Genomic DNA, 26,724 nt, shown 5'->3' on the forward strand with positions numbered 1-26,724 from the left:
CCACCCCCCTTAGGGGCCCAATGTCTTCATCGACACACTCGCATCGAACGGCATAGTGACTCTGATACCATTATGTCACATCCCAGTCCCAGCTCCGTCGTATCACGATATTGTCTACTTTAGGCCCCGGCCACGCCCTCACAATTTTGTTTCTGGGAACTCACACGAGAACTTCCCAGTGGGTCACCCATCTTGGGAATGCTCTAGCCCGAACTCGTTTAACTTCAGAGTTCCAATGGAATCTGAAGCCAGTAAGCCCCAAAAGGCTTTGTGCTATAGGAAGTGGGCATGTACATATAAGGCACATTACCCCCTTTCAGTTGGTAGATGTGGGATGTCACGATCCACCCCCCTTAGGGGCCCGACGTCCTCGTCGGTACACTCGCATCGAATGGCAGAGTGGCTCTGATACCAATCTGACACTCCCCGATCTCAATATTCCCCGAATACCAGGGTAGATACGTGTTGGCCGACACTCGAGGGTGACGAAAGCCATTTATTAAATGCAAATGCTGAGAACAAGAATGAATAAGACTTATAAAATTTAAATATAATTATTATGCAAATGAGGAACGTGTTCAGAGCATACAACTAACTAGAATACTAAAAAGAAATAATATAAAATTGAATGAATAAGAGGATGAGTCTTACTTCGAGAGGACTTGAAGATGCCGATGCAGAAGTGTTTGGACGTTGGGATTGTATACCTCGATTCTAGTCCTAAAGGGGGCGCAAAACAAACATGAGTGGACCAAATTGATATATATATATATATATATATAATTAATAAAACAGTTATCAACATACTAACCCACAAGTTTTATGAGAACACACATAGCATGATAAATAAAATAGGTTTTCCAAAACCTAGCATGTCGTGCAATGTCTCAAAACATATCTCAAATATATCATAATCACTAGTGAATGTCCAATATCTCTCCAGGCCCCATGCCAGCTCCCCGTCTATGTGCCAATTGCCAGAGGAAAATCACCCCAAGCCCCGTGCCAGCTCCCCATCCCTGTGCTAATAGCCAGAGGAAAACCATTTACAAGCCCTATGCCAACACCATACCCTCGCCCGAGACGAAATCTATCACTCGCCCCATAGCGGAATAGGGACTCCTAGGTAAATACAAAACCATTGAACATATATATATTTGAAAAGCAACTTCCTCGCATAAAGTCATCCATCATCTATACTATAAAGAGGTGTTCGAAACATGTTCTAAATATTATATCGTCATCCCTCAGATATTCTATAAAGAACACGGGTTATAGGAAAAATAGTAATAATTCAAACTAGCCTCAATAAGCATGTTATCTTATAAAACGTAATCATTAAATCATGTTTTTCATGTATGCATTTCTACTATTAAAACATGCATTTTTAGAAGGGGTCCACTCACAGTACTTCACCGTCGAAAAGCCATGCAACCTAGCGAAGAAGGAAACGCCACAAATTATTGCTCCTAAGCACATAAAGGGTACAATTAATAAAGCTCTATCCAAACGATTTAATTTGGAAAAATGGACGTCAAAAATGGATTCAGGACGTCGAATTACTCTAAGAGAGGTCCCGGGTAAATTTCGAAAAGTCAACACAAAAATATTCCAACAGTATTTCAGAGAATATTCCCCAAAAAGGGTTTGGGCTGGTTAGGGGTTTGAAAGGTTAAAGGGTTTAGTGCTTAAGGCCTTAGGTTAAAAAGGTTTGGGTTAGGATTTTAAAAAGGTTGGGCTTTAAGAGTTTTAGGTCAAATGGGCCTAAAGGAGTGAGCTTAGGTTCCAAGGCCCAAGAGTCTAAACTAAAAGGGTTTTGGGTTAAAGGAGAAACAGGCTGGAGGCCCAAGTTCCACTCGGCCCTAAGGCCTGAGCCCGAAAGGTTAAAGGGTTTTGGTGGCTAACGGGCTTAAGGCCCTAACAAAAATGGCCCAAGGTCTTTAGGTTTTATAGAAATTAAAATAAAGTATTTGGGTTGGGTTGGGTTTGGGTCTAACGGGCCTCAAGCCCGAGTTCTAAATAGCTCAAAGGGCCTGGGTTTACTGGATTGTGGGTCGCCGGATTCGAGGGAAGAAGAAGGCCGGAATTTCGGCTGGAAAAATTAGACAAATTTTAAATGTTTATAACTTTGTTAATACTCAATGAAATCGAGTGATTAAAAAACAGAAATCATAGTTCTCGATGAGATGAAGAGAATAGTACCTTAAACGACGTCTAACTTACCGTGGTTTGGCCAAAAAACGCCTTGAAAGCTGCTGAGGTCGCCGGAAACTGGGTAAGATTCAAATGGATATAACTTCTTTAATGCTCTATGAAATTGGGTGAAACAAAAAGGAAAGTTGTAGTACTTAGCAAGACGAAAAGATTGATACCTTGCATGCCAGCCAACTCACCGTGGTTTGGCCGAAAATTGCCTCGAAAAGGACGGTGCTCGCCGGAAAACTAGGAGAATTTTCCCCCATGAGCTTCCTACGTCCAAACATTGATCAAACTTCTTAAAACCATTTCCAAACATACACTAGAACATGATCTATAACTTTTGGATGAGGTTTGAAGGTTTACCTTTATCGGAGGAGGAGAAAACGCGTCGGAGAACTTCAGTGAACAGTGTAGGCCGAGAGAAAATGAGGGGTTTGGGGTGTTCTTTTCCGATTCTAAGCTCATTAGGGTGTTAATGGATATGTTGATGTTGTTGTTTATTGATGAGAAAATCCCTCGGATGGGGTGAGATAGAGAGAGCCAAGAATGAGAGATAAGGGAAAGTAAAAGCTGAATGAAAGAAAGAGCTCGAGGGATAACATAGATGAGAGAGGTTGGGGGACACAAAAACAAGGTGGGCCCCCTGGGCACACCTATTAATGCCCTAAAAACAATTTCTAAATAAAAACCCAAAACTACCTTTAAAAGCAGGGGTGGGGTGTAACAATATACCCCCCTTAAAAGAATTTCGTCCACGAAATTTAAAATCACTTACTAAACTGAAATACTCGAAAATAGGAAGAAGAATATATGTGTAACTTTTGAGGTCACAATTTATATTGGGTAAATTACATAGTAGCTCCTCAGGTTTAAGGTCTATTACAACCCTATACAACATCTTTAAAACATTTCACTTTCATACCTCACCTATTATTTTATTTCAATATAGTACATCCGTTAGATTTTCCATCCATTGATTTGTTTAAAGCTGACGTGGCTACCACATTTGTACCACGTGGCAAAAAAAAATTAATTAAAAAAAAAACTGAAACCCGCAACCCCTCACCCCCAAAAGCAAACTCAAAAATCTCTCATCCAAGAACCCACCCCACTTCTTTTTCACGCCATCTGCATTTCTCTGCTGCTTCCCGTCTTCTCCCTCCCCTCGCCAATCAAATCCAACGATCCAAACCCCCCAACTTTTCTCTCTGCACCCTAAAACCCACTATTCCCCCCCTAAAACCCTCAATCCACACCCACAAATTCCCAAATGGACCCTCGCTGGCCTCCCCGCATAGTCAGTGACCCTAAGGTCCGACCAGTCGAGTTCTTCACCTTGCCCGACCTCATTGGCATCTCCACCATGGCGACCAACTGAGTTGTACATTCTTCAAACCACATCACCGATGCTAATGAGTTTTCAAGGGGGGTGAGAGTGAGAAATTGAGTGTGTGGGATTTGTTAAGAAATGGAAATTTCATGGTGCTAAATGCTAGAGGGATTGGGGGGTTTGGATCTAGGAGGGATTTGAATGTGTTTCCATGGAATGTGGAGATGCAAAGTGGAAAGATGGAGATGCAGAAAGAATGGTAGCTGGAGAAAGAAGAAGGGAGTGCGTCGGGGGTGGGGGTTGTGAGGGAGGGAGTGGGTGGGAGGAAGATGGGTTCTGGGTTAGGTTAATATTATAATATGCATAAAAAACAAAAATTGCCACGTGGCAGCCACATCAACATAAATATGGCAGCCACGTCAGTGCTTAACGGATCAATGGATGGAAAATGTAACGAATGTATTATATTGAAATAAAATAGTACTTAAGATATGAAAGTGAAATGTTTTAAAGATGTTGTATAGGGTTGTAATAGACTTCAAACCTGAGGGGCTACTATGTAATTTACCCATTTATATTTTTGAATAAAGTCTGATCTCACGAACTCGTAGGCGCAAACCGTTCGTGAAACGGAGTTATAACGAAAGAGTTATTAACGTTTAAAATCAGGGCTATTTTGATAATTTTATTTCTATTTAGAAGGCTCCAGAAATCTGGAGCCATGAGTTGTGCCACATGTGTGGCTGTGATTGAAGAGAAAAATAAATGATGGATGGTTGTGATTAAAAGAAAAGAATAGAAATAAGGAAAAGGAGAAAGGAATTGGGAAAGGGTGACCAATGGGGAGAGAGAACTGGGAAGAGAAAGGAAAGAAAAAAGAAACGAAGGATCGGGACCCGAGTCTTGGTGACCTGACCCGATCGGCGCCCATACATACTTTTGATGGGTTTTCACCCCTTTTTCTGGTGAATTACATCAAACAACCACTTGGAAACCCCTCCACGACCTTACCTTTTCCTATTACATCCCAAAAATAGAGGGATTTGGACTTTAAATCGGGAGAAATTGCACGATGGGGTGCGGCGGGTGCATGTTCGAATAAACTAAATTTGAAGCAAACTACATCCGTCTCCATTACCATTAGAATCTCCTTGAGGTCTGGAACAAAGCCCAAACAATGGTAGGGGCGACAGAGCATCGGAGGTGAGGTTTTGAGGCCACCCATTTCTAGCGGGTTCGAGGTAAATTTGAGTCTTTCCAGGCCAAATTGGACTTGGCCGCAGGCATAAAGTTTGCTCTAATCTTTGAGGTCTTCAATTCTGTATTTTTTGAGAATTTTTAGAAACAGTTAAATTTTCTGGCAAGCCGCGGCGACGCACGGTTAGAGAGCCAACATTGTGTTTTTATGCGAATTTTGTTATTTTAATTATGCTTTTAACTGTTGTGGTTTGAATATTAATACGATTGTGGTATATGTTGGATTAAATGAATATATTCGGATTTGGTTTGAATTTTGGAAATGTGAACTACGAATGGCTTGATCCTTGTTTAGGGTACGTAGGCAATCTAACGAGACGTTAGATGCAGTTATACAATAAGTGAGATTAAATAAACGAGACAGAGTTTTGATTGAGAAATTGAACTAAGTAAGGAGTTTGGAATTTTATTATAAAATGAAATCTTATGTTTTGTATATATAAATTCTAGTTATAAATTGTGTGAACGTTTAATAAATTTAAGCAGGAAATTATGTAATTATGGTAATTAGGGGTGAGCGTGGTGCAGTTCGGTGCGGTTTCGAGTGAAACCACAACCGAAACCGAAATATTTTGCGGTGTGGTTCTGTTCGGTGCGGTTTCAAATGGTTTCGATTTGGTTTTTGAGAAAAAAAATGTACAATTTAAAATATACACCAAAACTGTAGCAAAAAATAGCAACTAACATGTACCAAACCTGTACCAAAGGTCCAAAATTGCAGTAAATGACAATTACTAAAATTGAGACAACATCCAATGCATCAATGTGCATGTTTTGGGAGTTTAAGTTAGGGTAAGTTAGGCTAAGAAAGTGAAAAATATACATGGGGATTAGTGGCTCTACAATTGGAGCTATGCTTCCTCACAAACAAGTAGGATGAGACAAATGTTTGCAAGTCAACAGAAGACAGCTTTCAAACCAAAATGAACTTTGTTGATGCACAAAATCAGTGAGGACTGTGGTATAACAGAAAGTGTTAAATTTGTGACCTTCGCTAGATTGCTCTGGTCACTAGTGTGGTTAAGTATGTAAATGGATAGGGACAGGGAAGCAAACACAAGATGTACATGGTTCACCCAGATTGGCTACATCCACGGAGTAGAGGAGTTCTCATTAATTGTGAAGGGTTTACGCAAGTGCATAGGTTCAAGCTCTCATTTAGTGAGTACAAATGGATGTTTTAGTACAAATGACATTATGAAATATTGTGAGAGAATGATCTCTATTTATAGAAGAGAGTTTCTAGTTTCATTCTGACTTTGACACGTGTCGTGTTGTGATTGGCTTCTGATGTTGACACGTGTCGCGCTATGATTGGCTTCTGATGTCGACACGTGTCGCGCTGTGATTAGCCTCCTGGTTGGAGGGAAACTCTTTTGGGTCCTTGACAGTATAACGTTAACCGGTGCTCAGTAGTTTCGGGATTGGTCAAGTATGGTACAAACAGTGCTCCCCTAAGTTCCTGAGTGAGGGAAGCTCCTCGGTTGGGGACTTGCAAGATCCAAGCCATTGAGTAATCACGAAACTTCTAAGTACCGAAGTGTGGTATCATTTCCACTTGCCTTATGTATCTCATACGTAGATGTGACATCTTCTCTAGAAGTACTTTTCCTCCATCCAGGGGTGGTATCTTTAACCGATGAAGATGCATAAGGTAATATATCAATTTCACTTGAAGCTTACTTATAGTTTCGGGCTTGGTCAAGTGCGATACAAAACCCTATAGTAGGAGTCCCCCAAGTCGTCGAGCTAGGAGATTTGCCGAATGAGGTAACAGACAAGGTAAGCAATCCGACTTCCAAGTAAGCAACCTGGATTCGAGGTTCGACTTGGCTTCTGGTTGATTGTTCTCCTTCTCCTTGTGTCGTAAACAACTACAAGGATAGGGAGAAGCAAATGGAGAAGAGATGATATGAGATACTTTTGCTTTTGAAGAAGTAACTTTTCACTGGCTATTCTTAAACTGGGTTGGAGGGTTTTCTAGTTTCCTCTAGAGTGTAAGGCCGACTCAAGAATTTGAGGGTCAAAACAAGTCCATCAAATCAAGAGTGCGTTCGACCTTGATGATATGAGATACTTTTGCTGTTAACAAAGTAATAGATGTATCGGCATGTGTTCTGTTACGCTTGTCTCCACATGCTTCCTTGTATCATTCTCACTTACCCTATCTGTTCCTCAGGCATATGTGGTATCTTCTCTGGAAGCATAAGATGTTGAAGATGAGTACTCGAGAACAATGCCAGGTAAGTAATCAGACAAGGGGTTCCAGGAAGTCAGTTCCTGACTGGAAGCTTGATTTCAAGTGCTGACTGATTGCTCTCTTTCTCTTTGTCTTGCAGGTAAGAACAAGGCCAAAAGAAAATACAGGGAAAAAGCATGATATGAGATACTCTTGTTTTTAACCCTGATGATATGAGATACTCTTGCTCTGGTGTGGCTGGTTTGCATAGGTATTATTGGGAGGGAAGAAAGCTGAGTATTTCGAGAGGCTTCGTTAGGAGTGCCCTCTCAGATATGAGGAAGGGTTGAGCATTTTTGCAGGTCTGCCTGTCCGTGGAGGATGGAGGTCGACATATATAGGAGTCTCCCTAACAACAAGTAGTAATGTTATTCCTTTACCTTTCTTGGTCGTAGCAATGTAGTGGGAGCTGCAAGCTTCACGTGTTTTAACTTTGTCAGAGCACTTTGAAAAAATTGTATGTGGTATCTGGAAAGCTGATGTTGCGTGTGAAGATTGCAGACAAGCTTTATCCAAGGAAATCTGGCTCTCGAAGTTCAGAAAGCGATGCCTCTTCGGTTTTCGAACAAGCAATCCTATCGGGGATCTGGCTCTTGAGATTCAAATAGCGGTGCTTCTTCGATTTTTGAGAAAGTAATCCTGTTGGAAGTTTGAATCTCGAGATTTGGAGGGCGGTGCCTCTTCGATTTTTGAGCAAGTAATAATGTTATTCTTTTACCCTTCTTGGTCATAGCAATGTAGTGGGAGCTGCAAGCTTCACATGTTTTAACTTTGTCAGAGCGCTTTGAAAAAATGGTCTGTGGTATCTGGAAAGCTAATGTTGCGTGTGAAGATTGCAGACAAGCTTTATCCAAAGAAATCTGGCCTTCGAAGTTCGGAGAGCGGTACCTCTTTTAGTTTTCGAACAAGCAATCCTATCAGGGATCTGGCTCTTGAGATTCAAAGAACGGTGCCTCTTCGATTTTTGAGAAAGCAATCCTGTTGGGAGTCTGGCTCTTGAGATTCGGAGAGCGGTGCCTCTTCAATTTTTGAGAAAGTAATCATGTTGGAGTATGACTCTCGAGATTCGGAGGGCGGTGCCTCTTCGATTTTTGAGCAAGTAATAATGTTATTCCTTTACCCTTCTTGGTCATAGCAATGTAGTGGGAGCTGCAAGCTTCACATGTTTTAACTTTGTTAGAGCGCTTTGAAAAAATGGCATGTGGTATCTGGAAAGCTAATGTTACGTGTGAAGATTGCAGACAGGCTTTATCCAAAGAAATCTGGCTCTCGAAGTTCGGAGAGATGTGCCTCTTTTGGTTTTCGAACAAGCAATCCTGTCAGGGATCTAACTCTCGAGATTCAAAGAACGGTGCCTCTTCGATTTTTGAGAAATCAATCCTGTTGGGAGTCTGACTCTTGAGATTCGGAGAGCGTTGCCTCTTCGATTTTTCAGAAAGTAATCATGTTGGGAGTGTTTTCTCGAATGTGAGTAAAGGTTGGGCATTTTTGCCAGTCTGCCTTGCCACGGGGCACGGAGGTTGACACACATTGGGATTTTCTAGTTATCAAGTAATGGTGATGTTCCTTTACTCCTTTACCCTTGTGGGTAATAGTAGGGTAGCTGGACCTTCAAAATTTATGTGTCTAAACATTGTCAGAGATTTTTGGAAAAGTTATATGTGGTACCCGAGGAGCTAATGTTGCGTGTGGAAAGTGGTGCATTTTCGAAATCCAGAGAGTGGTGTCTCTTCAGAATCCGGAGAGTGGTGCCTCTTCGATTTTTGAGCCAACAACCCTGTTGCCCCTTTCTTTTATAAGGGCACCAATTGTGTGCAAGGAGTACATTCAGAGAGTTATTGCTTGTAGGAATTTTCCCCTTACTTCAGAGATTTATTGCACCTTATTTCTCCTTCATCATTTCTGAGAATGTCTGGCCTATCCGACCGTCGTTTTGACTTGAACTTTGGTGAAGAGGCAGCCATGCCTTCTCAAGACAACATATAGCGCCCATCCTTCTTATCCCCTACTGGTCCTCTTACCGTTAGGGACTCTGTGATGAAGAATGATATGACCGCTGCGGTGGTGGCCAAGAACCTTCTCACTCCCAAAGATAACAAACTACTTTCCAAACGGTCTGATGAGTTGGCTGTTAAGGATTCTCTGGCTCTCAGTGTTCAGTGTGCAGGTTCTGTGTCTAATATGGCCCAACGCCTATTTGCTCAAACCCGCCAAGTTGAATCATTGGCGGCTGAAGTGATAAGTCTCAAACAGGAGATCAGAAGGCTCAAGCATGAGAATAAATAGTTGCACAGGCTCGCACATGACTATACTACAAACATGAAGATGAAGCTCGACCAGCTGCAGGAATCTGATGGTCAGATTTTACTTGATCATCAGAGGTTTGTGGGTTTGTTCCAAATGCATTTATTGCCTTCGTCTTCTGAGGTTGTACCGCGTAATAAAGCTCCAAATGATCAACCTTCGGTGCCTCCTCCTTATGGGGTTCTGCCTAGTACTGAGGCTCCAAATAATCACCCTTTGGTGCCTCATCTTTCTGGGCTCTGCCGGTTGCTGAGATTTCTCCTGAGCAACATTTGTGAAGGTTCCCTCTTGTTTGTTTATTTTGATTCATGTATATATACATATTTGTAACTTATCGGAGATATCAATAAACAAGCTTTGCTTCATTTGAACATATTGTGTTAAATACACCAAGGCCTTCTTCACTAAGTTCTTTGAATTTTTCCTTTTGTTGAAGCTTGTATGTTGAAGCTTTGTGAGTGAAGCATGTAGGTTGAGGTAGTGCTCCCTTAATTTCCCGAGTGAGGAAAACTTCTCGTTTGGAGACTTGAAAAATCCAAGTCATTGAGTAGTCGTGAGACTTCCAAGTATCAAGGTGCAGTAGCATATGGTAGGAGTCCCCCAATTCTCCGGTCGAGGGAGTTGACGAATGAGGCATTTCCTTTCTAAGTGATAGCCCAAAAACTCCTTCTTCATATATATTTGTTATGAAAGTTGTTAGGCCTAAAGAAGAGGAAACCTAGGCAATTTTTATTTTTTCAAATTTTTTTTTTCGAATTTTGGAATTTTTGAATTTTTGAATTTCCGAAAAAAAAATAAAAAATAAATATATATATATATATATTAAAGCTGTGTAGGTGAAGCTTTGGTGTTGAAGCTTTGTAGGTGAAACTTTGAGGTTGAAGCTTTGTTGGGCACCATGAATTGATTTTGCTTCACACTATCTTGATCAAGATAGTGTGAAACTTTTGTGTTGAAACTTTTGTGGGTCAAGCTTTTATGGGTCACGCTTTTGTAGGTCAAGCTTTTGTAGGTCAAGCTTTTGTAGGTCAAGCTTTTGTGGGTCAAGCTTTTATGGGTCAAGCTTTTGTGGGTTAAGCTTTTGTGGGTGAAACTTTTGTAGGTCAAGCTTTGTTGGGCACCATGAATTGATTTTGCTTCACACTATCTTGATCAAGATAATGTGAAGCTTTTGTAGGTGAAGCTTTTGTGTTGAAGTTTTGTAGGTGAAGCTTTTGTGGGTGAAGTTTTGTGGGTCAAGCTTTTGTGGATGAAGCTTTTGTAGGTCAAGCTTTTGTGGGTGAAGCTTTTGTAGGTGAAGCTTTTGTGGGTCAAGCTTTTGTGGGTCAAGCTTTTGTAGGTCAAGCTTTTGTGGGTCAAGCTTTTGTGGGTCAAGCTTTTGTAGGTCAAGCTTTTGTGGGTCAAGCTTTTGTGGTCAAGCTTTTGTAAGTGAAGCTTTTGTGTTGAAGCTTTTGTGGGTGAAGCTTTTGTGTTGAAGCTTTTGTAGGTGAAGCTTCGGAGTTGAAGCTTTGTAGGTGAAGCTTTGGAGTTGAAGCTTTTGTTGGGTACCATGAATTGATTTTGCTTCACACTATCTTGATCAAGATAATGTGAAGCTTTTGAGAATTCGTAGTTGTCCTCCATTGATGAAGCTTCTGTTGGTGAAGCTTTGGAGTTGAAGCTTTTGTAGGTGAAGCTTTTGTGTTGAAGCTTTTATGGGTGAAGCTTTTATGTTGAAGCTTTTGTAGGTGAAGCTTTGGAGTTGAAGCTTTGTAGGTGAAGCTTTGGAGTTGAAGCTTTGTAGGTGAAGCTTTGGAGTTGAAGCTTTTGTTGGATACCATGAATTGATTTTGCTTCACACTATCTTGATCAAGATAGTGTATAGCTTTTGAGAATTTGTAGTTGTCCTCCATTGATGAAGCTTTTGTTGGTGAAGCTTTTGTATTGAAACTTTTGTGAGTGAAGCTTTTGTAGGTGAAACTATGGAGTTGAAGCTTTGTAGGTGAAGCTTTGGAGTTGAAGCTTTTGTTGGGTACCATGAATTGATTTTGCTTCACACTATCTTGATCAAGATAGTGTGAAGCTTTTGAGAATTTGTAATTGTCCTCCATTGATGAAGCTTTTGTTGGCACCATAAATTGGTTTTGCTTCACAGTGTCTTGATCAAGAGTGTGTGAAGCATTTGAGAGTTGTGGTTGCCCTCCATTGATGAAGCTTTTATTGGCACCATAAATTGGTTTTGCTTCACACTATCTTGATCAAGAGTGTGTGAAGCTTTTGAGAGTTGTGGTTGCCCTCCATTGATGAAACTCTTATTGGCACCATAAGAGTGTGTGAAGCATTCATGTTGAAGCTTTGAACCCGAGTGTTTCATTGCTAGGAATGTAAGAGGATTATGATCAAGTTGTCTAAATCACCTCTTTATTGAATTCATGCCAAATAATCTTCGTTACATAGGATGCCGAATGGCTGAAGCTTAACACTTGTACAATGTGAGTTTACTTGTAATAGTACTTCAAGTGATCAGCGTTACATGGATGGCCAAGGGTCTTGCTATCAGAGCTTCTAAGCTTGTAGGAGCTAGGGCGACTAATGCTAACAACTTCAAACGGTCCATCCCAGTTTGGACTAAGTGTTCCTTCACTCGGGACTCTGTCGCAGAGTAATCTTTTCTTCAATACCCAGTCTCCCACTTTGAAAGAACAAGGTTTGACCTTGGAGTCATAGTAGTTAGAGATGCGGTGCTTGTAGGCGACATTCCTCAAGTGAGCCTGGTTTCTGTGTTCCTCGACTAAATCTAAGTTGAGGGTAAGTTGTTTGTCATTTTCGCTTTGCACATAGTTCTAGACTTGGAACGTTACTTGCTCAAGCTCAACTGGGACAACTACCTCTGTACCAAAGGCAAGTGACAATGGGGTTTCTCCTGTTGATGTCCGATACGAAATGCGGTATGACCAAAGAACTTGGGGTACAAATTTTGGCCAACAACCTTTAGCCTTGTTCAAGCTGGTTTTCAAAGTTCGCTTGATTATTTTGTTGATGGCTTCAACTTGTCCATTAGACTGGGGATGAGCTGGGGAAGCAAAACATAAGTTGATATTGAACTTAGAGTAGAACATCCTGAACTTATTGTTGTCGAACTCTCGCCCGTTGTCAGTGACTATCGCATTGGGAATGCCGAATCTGCAAAGGATGTTCTTCCATACGAAGTCTTCTATTTTTGCCTCAGTAATGGTTGCCAAGGGTTCTACTTCGGCCCAATTTGTGAAGTAGTCAACTGCAACGATTGCATAGCGAACCTTGCCCTTCCCTGCAGGTATTAGGCCGATCAAATCAAGTCCCCATTAGGCAAAGGCTCAAGGGCTGATCATAGAAGTGAGCGGCTCGGAAGGGGAGTGAGGAATAGTTCCGTAGTGTTGACACTTATCACATGAGCGAGATATTCTGATGGCATCTTGGTGGAATGTTGGCCAGTAATATTCTTGGCGAAAAGCCTTGTATGCTAGGAATCGAGATCCAGCATGATCTTCGCAGACTCCTTCATGTATTTCCCGAATGACAGATTCTGCCTCTGCGGGCATAAGGCATCTTAGGTATGGTAGGTTAAAACCCCGCTTGTAGAGTTGGTCATTAATGATCAAGTAACGGGTAGCCTTGTATCGAATCTGCTTAGCTTGGACTTTGTCATTTGGAAAGGTGCCATGAGCAAGGAATCTATAAATCGGGGTAATCCAACTATCTCCTTGTTGTAGGTTGCATACTTCCGCATCCATGGTGCTTGGTGCTGCCAACAATTCGACCTGAATATTTCTCCCAATCTTGTCTTCCACCGCTGAGGCGAGGCGAGCCAAAGAATCTGCATGACTGTTTGCCGCTCGAGGAATTTGGGTGATCTGGTAGTGGAAGTGCTTGAGCAACAATTGTGTTTGTGCCAGATATGCTGCCATTGAGCTATCCCTAGCGTCAAAGTTGTTGGTGACCTGGTTAATCACAAATTGGGAGTCACTGAAGATATCAATTCGTTTAACCCCAAGGTGTTTGGCCAAACGTAAGCCTGCTAAAAGGGCTTCATATTCGGCCTCATTATTCGACGCCTTGAATTTGAAATGAAGAGCATACTCCATCGCCACTTTGTCAAGGGTCGTAAGGACTAGTCCTGCTCCACAACCCTGTTAGTCGGACGAGCCATCAACATATAGACTCCATGTTGGGGCTGTTGGTTCTATTTTCTGAGCTTCCGAGGGTAATGAAACCACTTCTTTAGGCGTAGAAACAATGTCAACAGGATATATGAAGTCGGCGATGAAGTCTGCCACTACTTGGCCCTTCTCAGCTGGCTTTGGTTGGTAGGAGATGTCAAACTCACCCAATGTTATCGCCCATTTGATCATTCGCCCGGAAGTGTCAAGACTTTGGAGTATCTGTCGAAGAGGATGATTGGTAAGCACGATGATGGAGTGTGCTTGGAAGTAAGGGCGAAGTTTTCAAGCAGACATGACCAATGCTAAAGCCAATTTCTCAATGTTGGAGTATCGTGTCTCCGTATCTTGTAAGGCCTTACTAGCGTAGTAGACAGGGCCGTTCGACATTACCATCATTTCGAATGAGACCAGAACTTACTGCTGAAGCCGATACCGATAGATAGATAATGAGAGTGTCACCAACCTCAGGTTTGGAGAGTAAATGGGCTTTACTCATGTAGTCTTTAAGGTTCTTGAATGCCTCAGCACATTCATCAGTCCATGTAATGTACTTCTTACTTCCTTTAAGTGCTTTGAAGAAATAGGCACATCTGTCGGTGGCCTTAGAGATGAACTTAGTTAAGGCTGCCACCTTACCAGTAAGGCTCTGGATGTCTTTTGAAGTTACCGGTTCCTTCATGTCGAGGATTGCTTTGATCTTTTTAGGATTAACCTCAATGCATCGTTGGCTTATCATGAAGCCTAAGAATTTGCCAGAGCCTAGGCCGAAGGCACATTTGTTGGGGTTCAACCTCATTCGATACCTCTTCAGAATGGTGAAAGTTTCAGATAGGTTGGTGATGTGTTGGTCAGCATGTTTGCTCTTGACTAGCATATCATCAACGTAAACTTCCATGCTCTTCCCAATCTGTTCGGCAAACATTGAATTAACCAGTCTCTGATAAGTTGGTCCTGCATTCTTTAGGCCGAAGGGCATGACTTTATAGCAATATAATCCCCTGTCAGTAGTGAAGGCTGTGTGTTCTTGGTCCGAAGGGTTCATGAGGATTTGGTTGTATCATGAATAAGCATCCATGAAGCTCAGGAGTTCACACCCTGCCGTAGAGTCTATAAGTCTGTCTATGAGAAGAAGAGGAAAGCTATCCTTCGGGCATCCTTTGTTTAGGTCGATGTAATCGACACACATTCTCCACAAGACCTTTTGAAGCAGGAGACTTTCCTTGGTCGGATTCTTCTTAACAAGGATAACATTTGCTACCCACGTTGGATAATTAACTTCGCGGACGAAGCTTATGCCTTTGAGTTTTTCAACTTCTGCCTTCATTGCCTCGTACCGTTCAGCGTCATAAGATCTTCGCTTCTGTCTCACTGGCTTGGTTTTTGGGTTAATACTTAAGCGATAACAGATTATATCGGGAGAAATGCATGGCATGTCCTCATATGACCAGGCGAAGACCTCAGTGTTCTCTTGCAAAAAAGAGATCAATGTCAACTGAATGGGTGGTGACAAGGTGGTACCAATCTTCACCATGCGATCCGGATAATCTTTTGAGATAGAGACCTTCTCCAACTCTTCAGCGGGTTGTGCTTGCTGGGTGAAAGAGTCATCTTGAGGATCGTCGGGCTGACTGTTGCCACCGTGAAGATCCAAGTTGACTTCGTCTAAGCTGGTCTTTATGACTTGGTCATGTATAGAAAGGGTTTCCTTGGGCACATGCAAGTATTGTTGCTTGACCGAAGTGTTGTAACATGATCGTGCACTAAGTTGATCTCATCTGATGTAACCATGGCCATAGGGGGTTGGAAATTTCATCAACCACATATGTGTGGATACCATGGCCTTGAGATCATTGATGCATGTGCGTCCGAATATGACATTGTATGCCGTTGGGCAATCAACCACCAGGAAGTTAATGGTAATAGTAGCTGTGTAAGGGCCTGTACCAATGGTGAAAGGTAAGTGTATGCTTCCCAAAGGTTGCACGATATCACCGGAGAAGTTTATCAGAGGGGAAATCGAGCGGTCGAGCAAGTGTTCAGCTACATTAAGTGCCCTGAAAGCTTCAACAAACATGATATTAACTGAAGCCTCCGTGTCTACAAGGATTCGTCGTACTTCAAAGTTGGCTATGTGAGCTTCCACAATCAGTGGGTCGTTATGAGGGTAGATGATACCTCTTTCTTCCTCAGGGTAGAAACATATTGGATCCCAGTTAGGCTTATGATACTTACCTCCCCTAATGTCTTCCACGTGAAACACTTGGTGGCCAGACCTTAAAGCTCATTCATTATTTTTCATGGCCCTGTTGAAAGATTTAGATATGGGTGTGCCACCACTTACGGAATATATCACATTTACCTGGCGTTGGTTACAATTACCCTTTGGAGGGTGAATGAGGAATTGATCAATTTTTCCTTCACGTGTCAAAGCTTCAATATGATCACGAATGGTGATACAATTATCGCCGTCATGGCCGTTATGCTTGTGGTAGCAGCAAAACATGCCAATGTTCTTCGTAGGCTTGTAATTCGGGTGCCTCGGCTTTGACTTCGATATCAAGTGTGCTATGTTGGGGTAAATGGCCACACATGTGGCGTTCAAAGGGTGTATGTCTCATACTTAGGGCTAGGAGCTGTCCTGACATGTGATTGACCCATTGTGTTGACTGCCTAGGGTCGGGGATTATCATGGCGATACCCTTGGTTATCGCGGTAGTGTCCTTTACTTCTTTTACTAAAATGAGATTGTTGAGGATGGAAATCTTTCCTTTTGCCCTGAGATTGATATGTCTGTTGACTTGGCAAAGTATTAAGTAACGCAGGGGGATGCACCACTGCCGTTTGGAAGGTCGAGGTCTTCTCATTTGGTTGGATCTGGCTTCCATTCCCTACTTGCTGATAAGGGGTGGTTGTGGGGGGTTTCCCTTGATATGTCCTTGCTTCGGCGGAGGCATGGTTGTAAGCATGTGCCATCACCTCAAAGTAAGTCTTCCAAGTGTTGGCATTGATCATGTACTTGAAGAAACAATCACGTAGGCCTACCGTGAAGGCCTTGAGGGCGGTCTTGTCATCTGCCTCAGCGCAGCGAGAATACTCATGGCTGAAACGACCAGCATACTCTCGTAGCGACTCGTCCGGCTTCTGGCAAATAGTGTACAAGTCATCTGCATAATGCAAGCGATCGGTTTGGAAGATGTGTTGAAAGATAAACAGTTTTCTTAGTTCTTCAAATGAGTCTACTGTCTCAGGTGGAAGACGGCAATACCAGTTTAGAGCTCCGCCAGAGAGGGTGAAGGGGAAGAGAAGACATCGCTCTTCGTCGGTGTGCATCCGATATGCCATGGTGGACTCAAAGAGGTTAAGGTGTTCAATTGGGTCCTCCATTCCAATATAAAGTTGTAAACCAAGCTTTTGTTTTGTCTTCGTTTGAATGGGAGTGTCAAAGATCCTCCTTGTGAGTGGGCCAGGCCTGGGTTGGTTCTAGTCAGGTATCTCGACCTGACGTTCGGCCCTCAACTTGTTTACTTCCTCAATGAGTTGTAGGACAAGGGGGTCCTAAGTGAAGTCATGTACCACTGGGATTTTCTTTCGTAAGTCTCCATCGCCTCTTGGAAGTAGGAAAGTTTGAGTAAGGGCGTGTGATTCTTCCTTGGAATCACCGTACTGACTTCTAGGGCGAGTTTGTCGGAATACCTCATATTCCCATGTACCTTAATGTTCCTTTGGGATCTGTCGTTCCTTCCCTAGATTAGCAGCTGGCCTGGGTCGTGGGAGGGGATCGAGTCTTTCAGAAACCCTTGGGTCATTGATCTTCGAGCACATGTGGAGGGGATTTTCTCGACGTTGCTTTAAGAAGTCTCGGCAGTCACGATAAGCGGATTTCGATCCTTCCAACCCTTCTACAAGGAGGTGTCTTCCTCCACTTCTCCTGCTTCGGGTCGAAGCAGCTAGGTTGAGAGAAGTCTCATGTTGATCAATGTTTTGATGATTAGCTCGCTCCTCATCAGGGATACCCATGTCGAAGGAAGGTGACCCTCCGTGTTGGGGGACACCCAGGTGATGATTGATGTCCACAGGGGTAACGAGCTCGCATGTTTGAGTACGCCTAGTTTTGTGGAGCGTCTTAAAGAGCTTCTCATACTGCTCCTGGAGAACCTCATTCTTCATTGCTATCTTGTTGTTCTGAGCTTCTAGCTCATCGACTTTAGCTTGAAGAGCAACCCTCTTTCCTTTCTTCTTTCGTTACTTTGCACTAGGTGCAAAAGGGGTGTCATTCTATGTGCTGTAGCTTCCTTCACTCCCCATGTTGGAGAGGGATGCCTGGTCAAAATAGAGTGTACGAATGGTGGAAACCAGCTTGACAAAGCTGAAGAGAGTGGGAATAAGTGTTGTTCCCACAGACGGTGCCAAATGTTGTTGCACAAAATCAGTGAGGACTTTGGTACAACAGAAAGTGTTAAATTTGTGACCTTCGCTAGATTGCTCCGGTCACTAGTGTGGTTAAGTATATAAATGGATAGGGACAGGGAAGCAAACACAAGATGTACATGGTTCACCCAGATTGGCTACGTCCACGGAGTAAAGGAGTTCTCATTAATTGTGAAGGGTTTACGCAAGTACATAGGTTCAAGCTCTCTTTTAGTGAGTACAAGTGGATGATTTAGTACAAATGACATTAGGAAATATTGTGAGAGAATGATCTCTATTTATAGAAGAGAGTTTCTAGTTTCATTCTGACTTTGACACGTGTCGTGTTGTGATTGGCTTCTGATGTTGACACTTGTCGCGCTATGATTGACTTCTGATGTCGACACGTGTCGCATTGTGATTGGCCTCCTGGTTGGAGGGAAACTCTTATGGGTCCTTGACGGTATAACGTTGACCGGTGCTCAATAGTTTCGGGATTGGTCAAGTATGGTACAAACAAACTTATTTAGGTGCTAGTAAATGTAGTATAAACCATAATGCTAGGACACTAAATTCTCATCTTGAATAATTTTGGGTGAACTTATGCAAACTCTACAGTCCAGTTAACAATTTAACAAATGTAGGGAAAAAAACGGAGCATATAATAGGCAGACAGTTAACTTATAATCTTATATAAACCAAAATATGATTTGTATGCAGTATAAGTTGATATATGAGCAATTTCACAAACGTGGATATGAGCAATATATGGTGCAATTTCAGTTTCGGTGCAGTTTTGAAAACCCAAAATCGAAACCAAACCGTTCCGCGGTTCGGTTTTGAAACCGCAACCATTTCAAAACTGCAAAACCAAACTGTTCGGTGTGGTTCGATTCGATTCTAGTTTCGGTTTCGGTTTTGATTTTCGGTTTCAAGTGCCCACCCCTAATGGTAATTGGACAATTGAGTTTGATCTCTTGTTGGGAAATAGAGTGAATATGAAGGTATTGGTGTTAAAGTAAAAGTATAAACGTACGTTTTGCTAAGTAAGTTTGGTGGATACTTATGTGAGTAGTTAGGATTTTTTTTTAATTAAAGAATAAAATGTACTGAAAATAAATCAAACAAGAGAATTGAATTGGGCCTATCATTGGAATTATTTCACGAAAATAAATATTTCGAGGCTGGGGTGATACAGTATGCCTAACTATTCATATACAAATGCTTGTAGTTCTCATTTGGAAGTTCTATCAAACTCAAGGGAAGTATCCAGAAGTATACTCATTTGATCTTAATGTACTTTTTTTCCCTACAATTAGGAACATTTTTTCCCCTAGGTTTTTTCTACATAACTAGGGTTTGACGAGGCACCAATCCTGGGCTGATCATACCCCGCTGAGCTGTTCTGCTTGCATCTAGAAATATAGTTTTGACTTAATACAACTTCTCACTCACTTTTCTCTTTAGTCTATGAGTTTTCCTCCCATCTTGGATTTTACCATAGCGAGGTTTTGTGAGTTTTACCTTTTATGTATTCTTTTGTTGATTTGAGACTCGCATTTTTTCATTGTGCCAACGACTTCATCAACTGAACTTACTTCATCGCTGAATACCTGATGCACCATTTAGTTGAGTATTTACACACTCAATGGGGAGTATTGCAGTCCTATTAGATTAGGAATGTGATTGTGTAAATCCTAACATATCTAGGATATCCTTATGGGATTCTACCATATCTCTTAGACTATATATTATCCTATTATGGTAAGGAATTAACCTTCCCGACTACAAAAAATAAAGGCACAATGAGGCGAGATACTACACACCTTATAATTACACATCTCTCTCTATGCTACACCTCGTCTCTCTCTAGCCTCCGTAGTTGTTTAGTAAATTATGCCTCCAATACGTTATCAACACGCTCTTGATGCTGCGCTAAAGAGAGTTTGATCTTCAATTAGGAGAGTATTACATTTTAATCATTTTTTATGATTAATTTATTATTTTGAATTGATCTACATGTTATTGATTCAATTTAATTTTTTTGTGTTGAACATGATACAATGCATTGGAGATGCAATTCCAGCTTTCCTAGAAGGATCTTCTACAAATTCAAAGGCTTTTGTAGTTTTCTATCAATCAGGTATGCTTAAAATAAAGGAAGATATTTGAAATAACTATAAAGCATGAAAACATTCCACATGATGCATGAACCCCCTACATTTATATTTACCTTCCGATATATATATCTATACACATTTCATATATATGCCAATCCCTTGGTAGAAACTACCAAGAAACTAACCATGGCAATCCCGAAAAACTCCTCCACAATCAGTAGGATCAAGATTTCTTTTAGACAAACCATCTATATTTCACATTTAAAGTTATACAATTAAATAAAAATTTGTAATAATAAAAGAAGATTATTGCACATATAAGTATTTAAGCAAGTCAACGTGCTAATTAATCCACCGAAGAAAATAAAAAAACAAATATTGTGGCATTACTGTGGAATTTTGATGGCCGAAGAAAAAGAGCACAGGTGGTTGAGGAAATACGGAGCCAAAATTGACCCATACCCAAAAAATTGACCCAAAAAAATAATATTGTGGCATTACTGTGGAATATTGTATATTATTTAAGCAGGTCACCCATACCCCGCCTACCTCTCCCATCCTCACCAACGGGATGTATGAATGGACCAAACTACCCTTCCTTCCTCCTTCCCTGGGGATCCGAGCAACCAGCGGACCCTCCAGAAATTAACAAACGACATGTCACCACCAACCAAGGACTAGAAAATGATAAATATAGTATTAACATTTATCTACACATTTTGTTTGTATGTACACATTTTTTAAGAAAATGAGAGGGAGAGAGGGAGAGAGGGAGAGAACCTAGGGAAGTGGGAGGTTTGTTTTTTTAATTTTTTTTTTATTATTATAAATATTTAAGGTATTTTAATCACTGAGACTTCAATAAAAAACAATAAAATTTGAACCTTTGAAATTACATTATTACCCATCATTTTTTTTGTGTGATAGAAAAATAATTTATCTTTTCACTCTCTTTTGATTGACAACGAGGATATTATTAATTAGTAGATAAGAGATATATGGATTAAGATTTGGGATTAGCATCAGAACAATCAATTATATTCATTCATAGTATATCGTATAATAAAAAATTATTTTAATTATTTTAATTTAAAAGTAAATATTAAAAGTACCTAATGAAAACTGACCGCACGATGTACAATGAACATACACGATAGATTGATCCTCCATATCCCCACAAAGAGAGTCTAAAGAGGATCCTCATCCTAAGATTTGGACGCACACACTTTTGACACATTTTTTTGTAGAGTTGACTCTTAATTGTATTTTAACGATTAAGCTGTTTATCTTTTATATTATATCTACAAAAAATCATTTAAATTTGAAACAATGTGACTATTAGATTAAATTTTATGTTTCTTTGTAGAATCATATTCGTTAATTTTCTTCACTACAAACAAATATCAACGGTTTTGGATTTGACTAATTTTTTGTAAAAATAATCTCTGAATGATCTATTAAAATATAAATCATCTAAATCGTTAAAATAAATTATGAAATGAAACTTACAAAATATCAAAATATGTATCAAAAGTTAAAATAAATTACAAAATAAAACTTGCAAAATATCAAAATACGTGTTAAAAGTGTGTGTTCCTGAATCCTGATATGATATTGTGCCGTCCAGATGTATCCAACAATTCAAGACGGTTGAAAAGTCTTACCATCCATTCAATAATCGAAGGGGAAGTTTGAATTGCTTTGGTTTTATCGTCTAATAATAATATACAGACCAATCTCAGATTCATATTTGGTAGAGATATGGCTTCTCAGTCCCAATCTCAGCCATCAGCGCCGTCGCCATTGCCGCCCTCGAAGACGTCGGTTCTGGATGCTCCACTAGGGGAACTCGGGTTCGAGTTTGAAGAGATAACCCCCAAAAAGGTCTCCGGTCGCCTCCACGTCACCGAAAAGTGCGTCCAGGTCAGCATCATCATCTTCCCTCTCTTCATATCATGAATCTTTTCCAGCTCAAATTTCTGAAAGATGTTAATTGCAGAAGCAAAGCAAAACATATATGACTAACTACTTACCATTCTTTGCTGATGAGACCAGCCATTCAAGGTGCTACATGGGGGTATATCAGCACTCATCTCTGAGGCCCTGGCTAGCATGGGAGCTCACATGGCCTCTGGTTTCCAAAGGGTGGCCGGGATTCACCTCAGCATCAGCCATTTGAAGCCCGCCCAGCTCGGCGACAATATCTTTGCTGAAGCCTCCCCGGCCTACGTCGGCAGAACCATTCAGGTAATCCTCTCAAGTCTTCATCATCAACTATATCATTTCCAATTAAAACACAACGTTATCTGCATAGGCTCAATGTATAAATTCTCCACTCTTATTCCCAGCATTCTGTTTCCAGAGAATTCCTACTGAAATAGAATTATACTAAAGAAATGTGAATGCCATTACCCAATTATCCACATTGGTTTTTCATCTTTCATCAGTTTATCATTTCCTTTTCTGTAACGAATATTGATCAACGGATTACATCATTCAAGGATTGTTTTCGGGTTTGGCTTTTTGGGCAGGTTTGGGAGGTGAGACTATGGAAGATTGATCCTTCAAATTCAGACATCAAATCCATCGTATCATCATCAAGAGTTACTCTTTTAAGCAACATGCCTGTGCCAGAGCACGCGAAAGGCGCTGGTGAAACACTCAGGAAGTATGCCAAATTATAAACTTTGTTGTACCCTATTCATGTTCAACTCTTCTTGTTATTGAACCAACAGAGAAATCAAAGACGTTTTGATTTAGCAGTATAATTCAAACAACTATGTCACACTCTAGACGAGATTGTCAGAGTAAAACCTAGCTTTGGCATCGACATAGTACAAGGAATGAGACACATTGTGCTGATGAAAGCATTGACCTTGCGGTCAATGCCAGGCTTGGCCGTCCAGCCTCCTCTGTCCTCATCACCGGGCCATCGGAGTAATATGTATCGTCTCTACTGCCAGCAGGCCTTGAATATGTTGCAGAAACCGAAGAGTGAAGATTGCTTTCCCATCTTCTGCTTGGTTTTTTCTCTCTTGTTTTGTTAACAAGCAAGATTGTGTATATGTTGTTGCAATGGTATGAAAATATCAATGGCTTTTCTTCCAACTCTCTCTTCTTTTTGCCCTCCAAAAAGATGCCTCTGACTGTTTTTAAAATAATGCCTACAGAAAACTAAGACATGTTTGATACTCTACTTGAATCCAACTTTTTAAACTCAAGAACAATTTTCAAGTTTTAGGCCTTAAAAACTTATTTGGTATAACTATTTTCAAAAATTGAACTCACAACTAACTCAAAAAATTAGTCTATGTTGTAGGTATAATTTACTAAACAATTATGGAGGCCATAGAGAGAGAAAGGTGCGGCAATAGAGAAGAAGAAGAGAGAGATGTGTAATTGTGAGTGTATGTTATTCCACCCAATTGTGCCTTTATTTATAATAGTAGGAAATGTTAATTCATTACCCTTTAGGATTACAACATTTAGTAGGTAATCTACTCCTAATAGGAATATAAGATACATTCCCACATCTACTAGGATTTGCACAATCACAAAGTGTGTAAATACTCAAGTAAATGGCGCATCAGGTCTTCAATGATGAAGCAAGTACAGTTGATGAAGTGAATCCTACGAACCGAATGATTTGTCGTGCTCCAGGCCAAGACAGATTGATTGGTTATCCGCCGGTGTAACGGACCGTCCAACAGGGGTGGCACACCCTTCAGGGATTTTGACTCGACGTCTATTAAGTACGTCTATCATTGCAGACATGTTTGCAGCTGATATATGATCTCGTCACTTTAGATAGATCAAAGGAATGCGTCCGAAGCAACATTCTGAAAACTAGAATTCATCGCACTTGCTTATCGCACTTGTGCGGCATGGGGATCGAGATGAGACATAGTGGGCAACGTCTATGCAAATTGGCGTCGTTCTCCAAGAACGTTGACGTTCTTATCTCCCCTTAACGGTAAGAAGATTGTCTCATTAAAGTGGCAACCCGTAAATGAGCGGTAAAGAGATTGCGTGCAAGGGCTCAAAGAGAGTTAGTGTGAAGGAGAATCATGATCGACAAAAGATACATATCCTTCTTTGAGGACCCATGGTGGTATGTTATGGCGGTGCAACTTGGCACATGGAATGCGCACCCAAATGCGTAAATACAAAAATCGTCAGATTCGTACCCAGTAACCAACTGTAACGTCATATAGGTTTGGTGGCAATGGGCCTCAATGCGGACCAACATAGTTGCGTAGAAGATTGCAAAGCCCTAGGCAAAAACCAAAAAACTTGGTATGTTTACCAAAATTTGGGCGATCATTTAAATTGCATTTTATGATCGGTAGGTAAGGCTATTTGGGGTGAACATGGGAATTTGATGTTCAATTATAAACCCAAAATACATGCAGTACTTTATCGAAAACCATCAATGTAAACTCTCAATCATTATCCAATCTCCTAGACTTTAAGGGATAAGTAAGGTTCATCGGCCAGAAGGTTTAGCAGCAATGTGTGTGGACAAACATGTGATCAGTTTGTCAATTCATCAACCAAAACCATAAGTATTTATATGGTTCGCATTTTGGTTGGATTAGTCCACATATATTCTCTTGAATCAACTGTAAAAAAAAGGGTGATTTCGTATCTTTGCGAGGGATGATATAGAAAATCGATTTCCCTAATGAGCAGGCTTCGCAAAGTGTGCTTGTAGGCACAAGATCCTTACTTCGAGTAAGGAGATGCGTCGTAGCATCATTGTTCGACCTAAGTGTCCCAAATGGTCGTGTCAAAATAAGTAAACTACTCAATCACCCAACTCTAGGCTGGCTACATGTGGTGTGTTCCTAGTTGGGAGACAACCCATTGGCCCCAAATCAAAGCTTCAAGCTCATTTTTGGAGGTGGTGCAAAGATATTTCACTCTATGTCCTTCAATGGTTTCATTTATGATCATTGTCATCTCGAATATCCTTAAAAACTCAACGTTAGGGAGAATTTAAGGTCCCTTAAATGGTGATTCAGTACCATTCATACAATAAGGAGCGTGCCAATACTCTTAATCAGGTTGGATATACCTGAAGTCGTTGTTAGAGATGTGATTTAGGTGTAAAGTTAGTGTGCGTTGTACGCATTCATCCAAACAACTAACTTTCCCACATTCCTACCTAATCACGTGTTTAATTGAATCAGTTACATGTATTAAGAAACATGATTCAATTAACTCATATTCGAGGACAATATCAATAAGATTATCCATAAGTAAAACATACACCAAACTTGAATCCAAGAACATGGAAAAATGTTCACAAAGTAAAGGTTTACTAAGGGGATTCGACCAACAAGGCCATCCATGTCAAAAGTCTGCTCTTCCAACAGTGTTTGGTGGAGAAAAATTAGTCTCACGTATTGACTACTAGAATGGTACTCCTTAACAACATTGGTAGGGGCACAAACAGGTGCATAACCAATGGTCTATTTCATCGAGATTGAAATAGATTCTGCAGGGTTAAGGTTCAGGAATATTTTCCCTTATTCTTGAAGTTTTAGGTCTTAGGTACCAAGGATCATGCTTTGGGCATGATGCCACACCTAGGCAGGCCATGATTCTACCATATGTTGTAAAAACAAACTCGAAATTGGATTGTGAGAGAATATGTCATTCAGTGTATCCCTGCCAAAGCAGTGCATCACCATTTGGCAGGCTTTGACCGAACTGGGTTGAGCTATTCGGTAGACTCCAACTGAAATGGGTATATACATTTCTCTCACATTTGTGGTAGTAATCAGATCTGAGAATTTGGTAAACTTCCGCTTTCTACTCTACTGCTTCAGGGGCTAGTTAGAAACAAGGAAGGACGAGAAAAGTATTCTCTAGTCAATATTCGACCAGATTTATAAACTTCAGAATTGAACTCATTTATGGACGTAATCATGATGTGCTTCAGGCAATGTCTTTCATGATTAGACAATCCGTAGGAGCGAGCCAAAGAGCCATAGAATCCTCGATCGAAAGGTATTTCTATTTGTAATGCTTTGAGCATAAGTCTTCGAATGAAGATCATGGCGGAGGCTTATTCAACTATTCCATGCCATTATTGGCTTCAATGGTTTCTCAGCTTCTTGATAGTCAAGTGGAGATTCACGTCTTATACCCCACATAAAGTGGTTTCTCTTAGAAACGTCCAAATCAGGAAAATCGAACTTGTGACGGTTCAACAATCCACTGAATTGGAGGGAACAAGATTATGATTGTTGCTATGAGAATGAATCATCCATAAGCATCAAAGTTAGAACATTTGAGCTTTAAGATATGGTTTTCATGAAAAACGTCTAGTTTTCATAGGTGTATTTTTTAAGAAAACTTCGGGTTTCAAAGGCACTAAATTTGAAACTACAGGTTCAATTTAGTTTATGAACGTTTAGTTCATAAAAGAGAGGTTCCTGCAAGAACACAAAATGCAATATACAACTAAGTGTAGTGGATTTGAGTTGCTTCAGGAACTCAAGTGTGAGTGCTTCGGGACTAAGAAATTATGTCAACGGTTCAAAGTATAAAAATAAATTATTGAATCGTTAATGTCCAAAAGTGATCTTCAGGTCAATAATTTTAGATTCATTATCAAATTAATGGATTGCATGTCACTTTTAATTAATTCAATAAATCGAGCCATACAGGGTCGATTGT

General features: G+C 40.7%; 1 protein-coding gene across 1 annotated transcript; it reads left to right on the forward strand.

Moving 5' to 3' along the window:
* The first annotated feature begins 21,604 nt into the window (after nt 1–21,604).
* Nucleotides 21,605–23,145, forward strand: LOC103452600 (1,4-dihydroxy-2-naphthoyl-CoA thioesterase 1). Its single transcript, XM_008392107.4, has 3 exons — nt 21,605–21,960; nt 22,093–22,284; nt 22,569–23,145. Exons 1-3 carry the CDS (start codon nt 21,799–21,801, stop codon nt 22,719–22,721), a joined length of 507 nt encoding a protein of 168 aa, XP_008390329.1. The 5' UTR covers nt 21,605–21,798; the 3' UTR covers nt 22,722–23,145.
* The last annotated feature ends 3,579 nt before the right edge of the window (nt 23,146–26,724 follow it).

This window comes from Malus domestica, chromosome 13 (assembly GCF_042453785.1).
Source record: "Malus domestica chromosome 13, GDT2T_hap1".
Taxonomy (NCBI): domain Eukaryota; kingdom Viridiplantae; phylum Streptophyta; class Magnoliopsida; order Rosales; family Rosaceae; genus Malus; species Malus domestica.